General features: G+C 60.6%; 1 protein-coding gene across 3 annotated transcripts in view; it reads left to right on the forward strand.

Moving 5' to 3' along the window:
• The window catches only part of CTDP1 (CTD phosphatase subunit 1), a 56,670-nt gene extending 44,124 nt beyond the window's left edge, over positions 1-12,546 (forward strand). Inside the window, exons 12-13 of one of the 3 annotated variants that reach the window (XM_043559134.1) lie at positions 204-364; positions 11,990-12,546. In XM_043559134.1, coding sequence (XP_043415069.1) covers positions 204-364; positions 11,990-12,131 — 303 coding nt within the window. In that variant the 3' untranslated portion in view covers positions 12,132-12,546. Of the gene's footprint in view, positions 1-203; positions 365-7,775; positions 10,906-11,989 lie in introns of those variants that run through there. The other 2 variants (XM_043559133.1, XM_043559135.1) reach the window with 2 other exon arrangements.
• The last annotated feature ends 1,652 nt before the right edge of the window (positions 12,547-14,198 follow it).

Raw genomic sequence — 14,198 nt, forward strand, 5'->3', positions numbered from 1 at the left:
CTCTGCTTTCTTGGCCCACCTCACGTGCCACCTGCAAAGGTCCGGGCTGTCACCCATCTCGGACTCGGCCCGGCACGCACCTAGACTCGCAGCTATGCCCAAGGCGAGCGCACGTGGTCGGGACCAGATGGGGCCGCGCCGCCCTGCCGTGGGGGTCGGGTCATAGGCGTCGGGTGTGTGCCCTGACTCTCCCCCTTTGCCAGGTGGATGACATCCTAGGAGAGGGCAGTGATGACAGCGACAGCGAGAAGAGGAGGCCGGAGGAGGAGGGGCCGCAGGAGCGGCCACTGCCCCGGGAGCCCCGGGCCACGCTCGAGGCCACAGCATCCAGCGAGAGGAGTGCAGCAGACAGCCGGGGGCCCAGGTGAGGCGGTGCGGGTGAGGGCCCGGTGAGGGGGGCAAGTGAGGGCCGGCCCAGGCGAGGTCTGCAGGCGCGATGCGGTAACGTGACAGATTCTTCAGGCTTTAGCATTTCAGAATGTTACGTTTACGGTGACGCGAATTTTTATCACAGTCTTTATTGTTCCAGTTGCTACTCACGGAGATCTGAGTCTTTCCCCCGTGTAAGTATAAGTGGTAAGACGTCCGCCTGCCTGACCCGGGCAGCCCCGCCGCGGAGGGCAGGACGACGCCATGGCCAGCACGTTTTGACGCAGTTGGTGATTTTTCACGTGCCCAGCTGTGTTATGGCGCGGGTGACCTGACCGTGCCTGCTGGTGGTGGCTCAGTGTCCACGTGACTGCATCTTGTCCCGGACCAAACAGCGCGCCAGGATTCTACATCTTTTCTGAAGCATCTTTCTGTCTCGCTTGGATTTGATCATCACATCATGTTCTCTTGGCTCAGTTTCCTTCCTTTTTGCCTTTTTCTAAGTATTCTCCCCACTGCGGCTCAATTCGGTCTGCCCGGAGCCAGAACCGCTGTCCCGAGTGTCCCGAGCCTCCCCTTCGGGCCCTGCTGCCCGCTGGGGACTGTCGTCTCCGCCTCCGGAGACGCCTTCACCGTTCCCTGGCTCCAACATCTTGTTTCTTTGCTCTCTTACTTTGGTGGACTAGATGCATCTTCTAGGAGCTTCGTGGACCAGGGTGCGTGGGAGGCAAACAAATTTGGCACATCAGGAGATGCCTTCCTCGCTCTGTCCACACTTGCTTGACCGTGGGGCGGGCGCTCCGTAGCCCGGGGAGGGAGTCGGCTTTGCTCCGAGTCTGTCTGCATGTGGCGTTGGCGGGGCACCTGCTGCTCTGCGAGCCTCTCTCCCCTGCTGACGGGCATCTCCGTCCCGCCCCTCGTGTGCGGGAGTGTTGGGCACCACCTGTGCGAGCAGACGGCTGCTCGTGCCAGGCCGGGGGTTCCTCGCAGGGCCTGACCTTGCCATCGTGAGAAGCGAGGAGACACGTGTCCCAGGTATCAGGTTTAACAACCGCGTCTGGAGCCTCCTGTGAGCCATGCGACCGTGGGCGAGTCCTCGGACCTCCCCGTGTCTTCATTTTCCCCTTTGAAATGGGGGCATTGCCAGGCCGGCACAGCCTGTGCACGTAGCTGCACATAACAGCCCCCCTCCCTTGCTTGTGTGGGGGCTCTTTTCTTTATAAGCCACCTGGTCTGACCCGAAGATGTTCTGTAGGTGAGTAAGTGCTTTTGAAGAGAGTTTGGTGTACTGGAGCCGGTCCACTTAGAAGACAGGATCGGGCCAGAAATTCTAGCAGCACACGGAGGGGACGTAGAGATTCGTTGTCCGTGTGTCGGAATTTTTTTTTTTTTAATTTTTTTTTTTTCAACGTTTATTTTTTTGGGGACAGAGAGAGAGCATGAACGGGGGAGGGGCAGAGAGAGAGGGAGACACAGAATCGGAAACAGGCTCCCGGCTCTGAGCCATCAGCCCAGAGCCTGACGCGGGGCTCGAACTCACGGACCACGAGATCTTGACCTGGCTGAAGTCGGACGCTTAACCGACTGCGCCACCCAGGCGCCCCATGTGTGTGTCGGAATTTTATTCGGAGAAGGTCTGTGTGTCCACAGCTGTGCTACGGGGCCGCCCTGCTGGTCCCACGGCAGACCTTTCCAGCCACGTTGAAGTGCTGTCCGGTCGTCTTAGGACGCAACTTTGATGAGAAGCACGATGCTTGTGCTGAACTGTGTCGCCTTCTCCATGCAGAGGTCCCACTGGGGTTTCCGAGGAGCCGACCTCCCGCCCACTCTGAGGACCTCTGTGGTGGTTCCGGCTGATGCCAAGGGTGGTGATGGCTTCTCGGGGATGGGGAGCGTGCTCTGGTTGAGCTTGTTTTCTCTGTCACGTAGGAAATAAATTCAGAGCAGTTTTCACAAAGACCCAGAAAGGCCTGGCTGGAGCCCGCAGGAAGGAGCCTGTGCTCGTGGGGCAGTGGACGCAGGCGCTGGGCAGGCCAAGAGTGCCCATCTGCTCGAGTGTGCCCAGAAACAAGAGGCACCGGGGCTTGCTGGAAAGAGCCTTTGCTTTGATGTGGTTTGGGTGCTGGCCATCTGGACGGGACCGCGGAGCAGCGCGGTTCTGGTCCCGAGGGGCTGGGTGTCCTGTGTCTCTGTGGTCAGCCCTGTGCAGGCAGAGGAAGCCCGGCGTCCGGCCCGTCCTGTGGACAGCGTCCACGCAGGAGGTGCCGACATGGCCACAGGAGCTTGAGGTCCTCAGGTGTGTGGTGGTGGGTGCCGCGGGCTGAGCCCCCAGTGGGCGCCAGGCGTCCTGAGAGCCCGGCCCCTGAGCGTCCGGAGAGCTGGGGAGTAAGTCAGAGTCTCTCACTTCCCACAGCGCTTTCTTCCACCTGCCACCCAGTCGGCAACCGCTCCTCCCCAGAGAGCCGTGGGCCGCGCCGCCGCCGCCCCCCCCCCCCCCCCCCCCCCCGCCCCGGCCTGTCCCTGGTGCTTTGGAACTCGGGACGTGTGGCTGTCGGAAAAGCTTCAGTGTTTCCAGACGTGCCTCACGGCTCTGACCCTTCACTGGGGTCGGACGGACGGGGCGCACGGCGGGTCCCAATCAGCTGCCGCGGGGGACTCGGGCGTGGGGCCCTCGTTTCTTTCTTTGCCAGGCAAGTTGGCGAGTGTGGTTTTCTGGCTGTATTTTACTCTCGTTTAATGGTACTAGAGGTGGAGTGAAGTTTGTTTAAGTTTTTACGTGATGGTATTTTTATTTGAAGTTAAAACGTTTTGGGGTTTTTTGTGTTGTGTTTTGCACGTGGGAGGCCTTTGTGTCATGATTTCCCCGCGTGTGATGACAGTGATGCAGGTCTGGCTCCCACGGGAAGGTCTGCTCGGCATCGCCTCCTGCTGGTTCCACGAGGCCAAGCGGCTCCACGGATCTTCTTGTCCCTTGAACCTGAAAGCCAGTCTTACTGGAAGGAGAAGGGTGGTAATTTTTACTTGTCTACCAAGAAATGATTCATTCTTTTTTCAGATCAGCGACATCGGATGCCGTTTTATTCACAGTGCTTGTGGGGTACGCTCGCTCCTTGAGGTCGGTCTCTAAGATGAAAAAGTCAAGTATAGGTTTGAAAAGCATTTGCTCAAATGAGTTATCTTCAAATCGTTTGCGACACCGTACAGATGCATCATTGTCCCCACCACTTGGTGAGGCGGCTGTTACGGACACGGTGGCCCGGGTCTCGCACCAGGACCCTCTGCGGCGCTCTGTGCTCGCATCGGCAGAGGCGACTTAGAACTCGATGTAAGACTACTTCCATCGCTTCTAGAGTTAGCAGACACGCGAAAAGGACAGTATTTCTGCCAAACCAATTATTAATTCGTTAACGGCCAAAGAACATAGCATAACGTGGTTGGTAACTCTCACGTTACAGAAATCCACAGTTGACGGCTAATCGCTGACACACGTCCCAGGCTCACACCGCCCAGTCCCGCTGGCTCTCTCCCCCTTTCCAGCCTGCGCCGCAGATGTACGGACAGCTGGGGGGGGCTCTCCCACAGTCTGTGCAGGTCTCGTCTTTCCAGAAGGTTCCCCCAGTCTCACTGCAGCGTCGGGACGGACGGCACTAAAATGCTCTGGGGCAGTGGCACACATGAAAGGTGCTTGTGGTGTCGGTGGACCCAGGCGGGGTCCCCTTCAGCCCCGGGCAGGCGTGTGGCCGGGACAGAAGTCTGGGGCGTTGCTGACCCGAGGACGTCCTGTCCTGGGGAAGCTAGTGGGGCATCTCCCCCGTGTGGCCAGCGGTGGCTCTGGCACCTGGGGTGTAATTTAGGATGTGCACCCCCTCTGTTGCCTGCAGTCGGGTCATCGCCCTGCCCCCTGACCTCGCTCTGGGAGCCACCTCCTCTGTGTCTCGTACGTGGTTTTGTCTCCTGCTGTTTCACACGAAGCTGGAGTGAACACCACGTGTGCTGGTCGTGCTTGTGTGTGGGTGTGCTCCTCACGTGCGTTTCTAGGCCGGGACTTGGTGGCCTCGTGCCTCCGTGGAAGGCCGAATGGTTTTCCATGAGAGCAGGTGATGACGCTCGTTTGCTGTGGCACAGTGTTTGGGGGCAGCTAACGGCCAACACGACAGGTGAACGTTGGTGTCGCCGTGGCTTCATTTTAACGTGCTTTTCTCTTCTAACGGGCTGTGCCCTGGGCCTCAGACGGAGGAAAATGAGCTCGCCGGTCACCAGGCCGCAGCAGCTGCCCTGGCCAGAGAGGCGGGACCCGGCCGCTTCCACTCAAGGGAAGACGCCCAGGAGCGCGGCCCGACGTCCGAGCTCACAGAGCGACTCCCGACGGCCACCCCAGGCGCGCTCCGGGCCAGAGGAGCCGTGCGGGAGGACGAGAGCTAGTACACGGACAGTGCTGAGAAGGGCAGCGAGGAAGAAAATGTGCTCCGGGGGTCCGTCCGAACCACGGATGAGAGAACGAGCAGGGGAGCGCGCGCTCAGAGACGCGGGGCCCCGGTTAGCGCACCGACCTTCCCACAGCGGGAGCCGTCGGAGCGCGGAGGAGAGGGGCAGGGGCAGAAAACCTCCCAGATCGGAGAGAAGACGTTCTAACACGTCCCGAAATCTTGACGGACTCCAAGCAGGCTCGGCACAGAGAGCCACACCCAGACGCATCGCGGTGGAAGCGCGCAAGGCAGACGAGGGCGCCGCGGGCCGGGCCGGCAGCCGCTTCTCATCAGACGCCGCCCAGGCCCCAGGCCCCGGGGCGGCACGCTGCCACACGGGAGAGAAGGCCGTCAGCCAGGCGGAGCTGTGGCGCAAACGAAGCTCGGAGAAGACGTCCCGGCCGAGAACTGAGAGAACTCGCTGCCCTCGCGGGAAACCCCAAAGGGAGCTCCTCGGTCATGGAGCCGATGACCCGGACAGAGCTGAGAACCCACGTCCACGCGGACAGCAGCAAGCCCCGTGGGGGTGAGCGAGCGATCGGCAGGCAGGAAGAATTCCGAGTTCTCTCCTTTCTTCACCGAGTGGAGAGAAAGAGCAGTTGCGTGAGGCAGCGTGGACGCAACCATCGGGCCCGTGGCGTGGAGAAGCGCGATGCTTGCCGGCGCCCACGCCGAGGCCGTGGGAACGAGAGGCTTCGGGAGACGTGGGGAGCGGGCGGGCCAGCGCGACGTGCTGTGAGCCTCTCCCCTCAGCCGCTCCGCAGGACGCAAAGGGACGGAAGGCAGTGACCGTGGCCGCGTGCGGCACGCGTAGGTGGACCGTGCGTGACAGGAGTGGCGCAGGAAGGAAGCACGGGTTCTGAGCCGGGCGGCGAGTCTGCACCGGCGTGCGACCAGGGAAACCGCCGTCAGTTGTGAGGGCATGACGCGGGGTCCTGGCGGGGAAGGAAGTCCGAGGGGACGGCCCCCGTCCGGGGGCGTCACGTGGGGTGTGCTGGTTTCGTGCGGAGGAGGCAGGAAGGAAGGAGCAGGATCAGAAGTGCACGAGGGCCGGGGTGAACGTGCACGTAACCAGCGTGAGTGGGTCATGTGACCTGTGACCCGAGAACAGATGGTGACCCGTTTGCCGGTCACGGGGAGGACTCCTTCCTCAGGGCCCTGCACAGTGTGGGGTCACAGTGAGCGCCCGTGAGCCCACCCGTCTGCCGACAGAGGTGCCCGTGAGGCTGCACGAGGACGTGAGGACGTGGACGGGGAGGTGACGAAGAGGGGCACCGGCGGCCGTCCTGCCCTTCCCTGCGAGGTGTCAGAAGCCGTCTTGTTACGTGTGACTTCGCGTCAGTCGTCAGGCTTTCCAAAACCAGTCGCAGCGAAGGGGATCCAAACGCTTGTGCTTTGGGGACCGTCCCTCCCCCGCCCTGACACCTGCGTGTTGACTGCCGACCACGGGTCCCTGAAGGCACGCGTGCTGAAGCCGCTGCCTGCGAGGGCCGTCCCACGAGGGCGCTTGTCGGAAAGCGGGGGCTCCCGTAGGTCTCGAGACGCTAGTGGAAATTCACCTCGGACTGGCGTTCGGTGACAGGAGCCTGCCTGTCCGTCGGGAAAGCAGCACAGCCTTCCTGCCGCCTGTCAAGCTGGGGCGCCCGGAGCCCCGAGCCCACCTCTTGTTCACCCGCGTTTGGGGAGCGTGCTCCATGCAGGATTGTGGCAAAACCACCAAATCAAGTCAAGTATGCTGCTTTTTAACCTTGCCCGTCTGTCAGAGTGAGAGGCCTCGATTTTGTTCCGGGCCCTTCCGTGTCCTGGTCGCACAGAGCAGGGCTTCTTGTGCTCATCCGTGTCCAGGACTCACTGAGGACACGCTTCATGCCCCAGCCGCCACTCCCGTCATCTACTCGATAAGCCTGGTTGCCGGGTAACCGGGTTACTCCGGGTTATGTACTCACTCGCACTCGCTAAGCCTGGCTTCCCTGAGCGAGACACCCGTCCTGCCCAGGATAGGTGAGTCCTGCTGCCGGGCCGGGTGGAGCCAGCACCCTGGGGGCCGCCGCCGCTGTGACGGCACGAAGCGCGCGTTGGGGGTTGGCTGCCCCCCCGCGGCCCGGGCAAGGCCGGAGCCCGTGGGTCAGGTGACCTGGTTGCCTGTGTCCCCACTCACGGCGAGGAGCGGGTTCCCTGCAGTTGTGCCTGAGGCGCCGGGCGCTGCTGGCGTCCGTCCTCATAGGTGAGCAGGCGCCCACTGTGCCCACTGGTGCCCACGCTCGCTTCGCGCCGTGCACGTGTTCGGTCCGCCTTGCGCGCCGCCGTTCCGCAGGATGCAGACCGGGCTGTCCCGCACCCGCACACACAGGAGAAGGGCTTGTTAGTCGAGACGGTGACCTCGCCGCGTGCAGCCCTGTGGCTTTTTTCTGCCGGGAAACCAAGCGGGTTTAACCGGTGAGCTGAAAAGTACATGCCCTGTGGGCGCCGTTTGGGGGTCCTTGGTCAGATGCCGGCATGTGTTTGCCATGGTCCCTGAGACATCCACGTCCGTAACTCGGCGCGCTTGGGGCGCCAGTGGAAGTGTGTGCTCGGAAGCTGCAGCGTCCGGGAGGAAGTTTGTTCCTGTTCGTGCTATTTCCCGCCTTGAGCGTGGGAGGGTTTTTTCCACCCTGAACACGAGAGGGTTTCCAGCTCTCAGTTTTCTCCACGTTAAATCTGTTCGCGTTTCTCCACGGAACCGCACACGTGGCTGTAAAAACAACATAAACGTGTGCCGTGCTGAGGGGAGACGAAGCTTTGATCGCTCACAGCCGTTTGTTAGCCGTGACCTGCAGGCCTGAGATGCTTTTTAATTACTAAAATTTAATCGTGTATAAAAATTTATTCTCCGAATGTTACTTAACCAGGAGTAAGGGTTTTCTCCCTTCTCAGTCCGTCTCGTGTTCTGCTTTGTCACAGGAAGGGTGAGACCAGCCTTAGCACACCGCACTGCCACCTGGGCACTGACCGTCTTTCCCTTTCCCTGGTCTTGAGCCACGCACTGGGCTCCGTGGGAACGCCCCGCACGACCACCCGAGTGGGGCTCGCCTGTGTTCTCTCGCTCCCTCTGTTAATTCCCTGCAAGACGACCCTGTTGCGGGAGAGTCCTTGATCTGTAGGATGGGTGCAATGTGTCTCTGATGTACCCAGCACCTGCCTGGGGTCGTGTGTGGTCCAGCCCCGCAGGAATGTGGGCGGTCTCCTCGGCCACCGATGGGAGTGACAACACCCACCTCACGGATTTGGTGGAAAACAGGGCTCGTGTCACCCCATGCCAGCACTCCGCGTCATCGGGAGGTGTCTGAGCACGAGGACGTTGCCGCAGTGAGCCTGTCCAGGTGTGGGCCGCTTCTGTCCCAGACGCTCTCCAAGTGCAGGTCAGACGTTTCCACAAAAGACGTTATCACACAATATCGTTGTTGTAAGGTGGCTGTTCTGACGGCTAACTCCTGTCCTGTCCTGGTGCTGCTCTTGGTGGGGGGGTCCCTCCTCTCCCCTCAGGCCCTGCCTGCAGGTGCTCCCTGCCTCTGCCTGGGGAGCCGAGCTTCTCCATGGTTCCCGGCCCCCCCTCCACAGGGGGTCCGGCTGTTTCCTGGGCCTGGGGGCCTTTGTCCCCGCGGGCAGCAGCTGTCTCCTCTCTGTTTTTGCTTTTTGCGTCAAGCTGTCAAAGGGACAAAAGGGAACTTGGATGCAGGCCCAGCTCTGGGCCAAGAGCAGACCATTTGCATCAGGAGGCACGGGAGATGCCTCACGCTCGTGGCTTGGGAAACCTTGCGGCGCGGGCCACAGAGCCGCTCTGACGGCGCTCACGGTCAGGCTGGGTGACGCGTCACCGTGCCGGGGGAGCTGCCGCTGGTGAGCGCACCCTGGTGGGACACAGACTTCACCCCCCACCCCTCCTCTCACACTGCAGGCCCGGGGCCCAGCTGGGTGCCCGGGGGATGGGAGTTTCCTTAAGTAAGTGCGCTCAGAATCACTGCTGCTTTGGATAAACCTCCACCGTTCACCAGCAGCTGGGACGGGTGTTCCTATGCTGTAGGTCTGGGGGCCTGGGGAGCGCGGGCCGCACACGCATCGTGACCGCCCGGTGCATCCCTCTGAGGACAATGGACACCTCTTTTTATGGGAGTTAGATGGCCACCTGACATTTTTACGGGCAGTGGTCTGTTTCATCTATGCCTACGTGTCATTTCTAAACGCGTCTCTGTTTTTGTCACCACTCAGCAAAAGGACAGTCATCCCAGAGGCTTCAGAGTAATTGTGCTTAAAATAGCTTTTGTTTCAGGACATCTTACAAACAAAATTAACCCTTTGCTGAGGTACCTGTCTCCTCAGGCTCATGTCTGCCCTGGTTTGGGCCCAACCAGAGCTTCTGGCCCTACAGATGGGCGCCCGGCGCCGGCCACACAGCTCGCGTGCTGCAGCCACGGACGCCGTCCCTGCTCCTCGGGGCTCCGGCCTCTCGTGTTCACTTTTCCAGCCTGAGCAGGCCCACCGATCACCTCAGTTACAGTCCCTGGTGTCTTTCTCAGGGCTTCTGTCCATTTTGAGTTTATCGGGTCAGTTGTGTTCTGATTTGGGAGCGTGTCTCTCCATTAGGTTACTTCTGTGTTACCAGTTCGAAAGCGGGTTGTTTCGCAGGTCTTAGGTCACACGTGGCCTCGTCTCGCAGATCTTTTCCTGACCTCGTGTGTGTGGCTCTGCTTGTGGCCTGTTCCGCCCAAACGAAGACTTTCTCATGTCTACATCTTTTGGGGGGGTTCTTGTCTTCTTTCAAACTGCAGGTTTCCCTGAACACAGGCGTGTATATCCATACGTATTTCTGTATACGTTTCTTCAAGTTTCCTTTTGACTAAATGGTGCTGCCACAGATGTCCAGATGCAGAGTTCATCTCAACCCTGCCTCAGAAATGAACTCAGAGGCCGACTCACAACAGATTGCGAAGAAAACCTAAGTATCTGTGACCTCGGGTTACGTGGTCAGTTTTGTACTGATAGTCCAAAGACTTCTCACCATTCGGAGCGTGAGAAGCACAAATCCGTGCGGCACACGCCTGAGAAATAGTTGCCGTCCGCGCTACATAAAGAGCTCTCAGGACCGAACGCTCCGACAAGCCATCTCGTAAAACGGGGCAGGAGGTGGTCCACACCTTCGCCCCCAGAGAGAGCTGGGGGGCGTGAGCCGCTGCACGTGGGGCCCCCAAACAGCCCCTTCTTCCGTGCGAATGGGAGCCGGGCATGAGGTCCGCGGGCGGGACCCCCTCGGCAAGCGTGGCCGCGGGCCCACCACGCGCCCGGCATCGCACCCGGGAAGGGCACCTTGTGGCTCCTGTGCCCGAGTGCATCCTGGTGCTGCCAGGCGTCCCACGCTCCGCCAACACCGTAACGGCCCGGAGTGGAAAACAGCAGCCACGCACGCGCGTCCCAAGGACTGCAGCGGGCCAAGAGCCTTGAGGCCACGCCCTCCAGGGAAAGTTCCTCCCCTTTCCTTCAAGGGCAAAGGAAGCCTACGGCCTAGTGTTCGGGGTAATTTCCCTGAAGCATCCCTGTGCTCAGAAACCCTTTACGCCGGTTTTGCTTGTATGTTTTCCAGAGATCTCCTAAGGGAGCAACCTTAGATCTTAATGGTCAGGTGCTGATAAGAGAAACCCACTTTGCACTTCAGCGTTGAGCCCAGCTTGTTTTCTGTAACAGCGTAAACGTTTGTTTCCTTAGAAAATATTCAGCCGATGGGAAAATAATAGTCGTTTAAACTTTGGACTGAACGGGTGGCACTGACAAAGTGCTCCGGTGGGTCGGGCGAGGGCACTGCCGCCCTGGCGGTCACGCGCGCGGTAGAGCCTGGGGCGCGAGGGACAGCCCAGGGGGCTGCTCTTTCTGGGTGTCCTTGCCGGCCTCCCGGCAGGCTCCCGGCGCCTTGTCTGCCGCAGGCACATCCTCTTCTTAGGTGGGACGGTGACCGATCAGCAACGTGTCTTTTGTTGGTTCCATCTGGTTTTGCTGGCGGTATTTCTCTTAAATAAATTGTACGCCTTTCCTTCCACCAGCACCGTGGTCTCCGATTTCCTGGACGCGTGTGGTTCTCTACGTTGTATGTGTGCTGCATGTGCCTCGGTATATACACGCGTGCGTGCGGCTGCCGTGTGTGTGTGTGTGTGTGTGTGTGTGTGCGCGTGCGCGTGCGCGCGCCAGAAAATCTTCAGGGCCTGCCTGTGTCCCCACCATCACAGCACAAGAGACGGGGGCTGACTCGCGAGGCCCATGTGCCCCTGAGTGAAGGGAGAGCCAGGGCGGGCGCGTGGTCAGGCCGGTTTTCCTCGGCTTGGGGACACCGCTCGGGGCCAGCGGGCACCTCCTGGGGGAGTGCTGTGCTCGCCGCGGGCCCCGTGCTGCGGAAATCTCGCGGGCACAGTCTGGTCCGAGTCCGCCAACTCTGTCCCGAGGACGGAGGCAGCCGCCACCGTTGTGGCGTCATTGGTCATCAGGGTACTTCCTCTTAAGCCGCCTAAGGAAAGTGGAGTTTTCGGGCCGGACCGGGTGACGGCCCCGTCTGGTCCCCTGGGATGTGCCTGGGCTTTCGTGTCCGCAGAATGGCATTAGTAGTTCCCACAGCCGACCCAGCCGACCCAGTCGTGCTTTGCACGTTTGTTCCCGTTGGTTCTCCTCGGGGCCAATCAGAGGTGACAGCGTCTGGAGCTCTGGGGAGAAGGCATTTGCGAGGGCTCCCCGGGGGAGGGCAGGGGGCGGACACGGACAGCAGGGGCACGCCCTCCAGGCCTCCCACCGGTCCGCACTCCTCTCCCCACGAGCCGTACAGTTACGGGCGCTCTGTCACCTCCTCCGTGACTCCGTGACTATCGCTGCCGGGCCACCTCTGGATGCGGGGGCCTGGCGGCATGGGAATGGACAGAGCGTGTCCCGGGCCTGCTGGCCCCGCGCGGTTTTGACCCCCAGCTCCAACCCCTCCTCGCACTGAAACCGTGACCGCGCTTTTGCATCGATGCCCCCACGGGATCGTGGCCACCGCGCTGCGTGGGTGCGTCCCGAGGTGCGTGGGTGCTGATGCGCGTGTGTGTCCCGGTGTGCGTGTGCCTGCCCCTGCGAGCGTGTCACGGCATGCGCCTGTCTTGCAGGGGCCACAAGCGGAAGCTGCCCGAGGAGGACACCGGCAGCGCGTCCAGCGGGGAGTCCAGCGGGGAGGACGAGGAGGGCAGCAGCTCGGAGGCGGACGAGATGGCCGCGGCACTGGAGGCAGAGCTCAACGACCTCATGTGACCTGCGGGGCGCTCAGCAGACACACGCGTCTTGCTCCGGCCCCTGATGGCTCCCGGCCGCGCGGGCCCTCGGATGGGATCTCCTTTTCTCTAGAAAGACGTGTACATTTGCAGAGCTCCACTTACAGAAACACATAATTTTGCAGAAATAGGTGTTTTTAGAGGTTTTACTATGGAAAGTCTACTTTTCTAAGGGACAGTGTCCCGGGAGGCCGTGTGCCAAAGATGTTGCCACGCCCCTCGCAGCCTCTTGCGGGACGGGCGGGCAGGACTCGGGGCGGCGGGGGCGGGTCCGGGCCAGCGCACGGGGCCTTCCTCCTCCGGGACACGGGTGTAAAGTTTTTGTATATCTATTTCGCATTTGACCCACCGAGCAGATTTCTCTTTCATTTAATAAAACTCCTTTTTATAAGCTCGTTCTTGGTGCGATGCCCACCCCGCCGCCTGTAGGGCAGAGGACACTGCGTCTCGGGTCGCTCCGGGTATCTGGTCAGGCCTTGGAAGTCTGCACAGGAAAACAGACCACCTAACCTACCCTTCTAGGCCATTCCGTGGCTGCTTGTCAGGAGTTTCTGCCATTTAGGAGTTTTTCTAAAGCTTGTACCAAAGCATTAACAATGTAAAGGATCGTTGTTATTTATAGTTGCTAAGCTTCATGAGCCTCGGATCTAAGCCCAGAAAACAAGGCAGCTCTGATCCTGGCTGACAAGCTGGAGAACAGGGTTCATCGTAGGATGTGCCCCCCCCCCCCCTTTCCCTGACAGCTTGATTGTGCATCATCCCTGTCCCTTGGGTCACGGGCTCTGACCCACCGGCCCTGAGTTCATGCAGCTGTAGGAAGAGCTGGTCCTGCGCCCGGTGGCCTTGTCTTCAGGTTCTGTTGTCCAGAGATGTGTGGGCAGTAGCCTTGGTCCACGATGCCCACGGGGAGGCGCTGGCGGTTAATTCGTCTTCACGCTCCCTTTGAAAGGGCCCCTTGGCACTCTTGCTGCCGGCGCTGTCTGGGCTCGGGGCTGTGGGCGACCCAGGATGTGTTCACGGCACTGCGGCCGATGCCTCCTTCGGTCCTGTGGGGAAGGCAGGCTGACCTGGGACTGGGGCCAGCAGCGTTACGACAGGTGCTGCTTAAAGACGGCCTTGTTGAATTCGTGTAGGAAGTGGAAGATGTCCCTTCTCCAGTCCCGATCCGTAGCACAAGCCTTGAGTCCTCCCTGTTTCCTAGACTGACTGCTGAATCACAAGTAACGTGTCAGGTCACGCTGTGTGCTGTGCATGTGGACTTCAGCTGCAGGTGACAGGACCACGGCTCCGGTGGGTTTGTCTCGTTACATCCCTCGCTTGTCTGAGAAGCGATGAATGGAGCCTCGGGTATGGCCGGTTCTAGGTGTTCACTGCATACTCGGGCGTTGTCCAGAACCTGAATCCTCCTCCTCCTCTCTACTGCTCGCACTCAGGAGGCCTGCGCACTGGGCGTGATGGTCAGACCCCATTCGTGCTTCTGGTGACAGGCAGAGGCTGGGTGGGGGTATCACCACGGGTGCAGGACGGGGCAGGCAGGCAGACGTCCAGGAACCAAAGCACCGTCACTGTCTTGTTCTCTTCAGCAAGGTAAGCGTAGGTACATTTATTTGCTATTCTCCACAACAGCAGTAACCAAAGTTTCCAGGGCTGGGCTTGGAAGGCGAGGGCTGTCTCTGACGGCCCTGTTAGCACAGAAACGGAGACCGCGTAACCGGGAACCTGGTAAGTTTGAGATGTTTGAGATCTCCGTGAACACCCACGGTCTCTGAGGCCGTGGTTTCTAAAAGGGCTCAGTGCTAACTCACGGCATTGCTCACACCGAGTGGAAAGTGTGTCTGAGCCGAGGCTGTGGGGCCGTCCGTGGTCCCGGGCTGCTGGTCGCTGTCACACCTGGACGACACCGCGGTCTCTGCGCACCCGGGAGGGTGGGTGACCAGCTGTGTCCATCTCAGCCGGTTGGGCCCCTCCTCGCGGGTCCTGGAGGGAGACCAGAAGACAGCTCCTCAGTGCTCGGAGGCCCCGGGGCCCCGAGTGCTCCGACGAGTGA

The sequence above is a fragment of the Prionailurus bengalensis genome, chromosome D3 (assembly GCF_016509475.1).
Source record: "Prionailurus bengalensis isolate Pbe53 chromosome D3, Fcat_Pben_1.1_paternal_pri, whole genome shotgun sequence".
Lineage (NCBI taxonomy): Eukaryota > Metazoa > Chordata > Mammalia > Carnivora > Felidae > Prionailurus > Prionailurus bengalensis.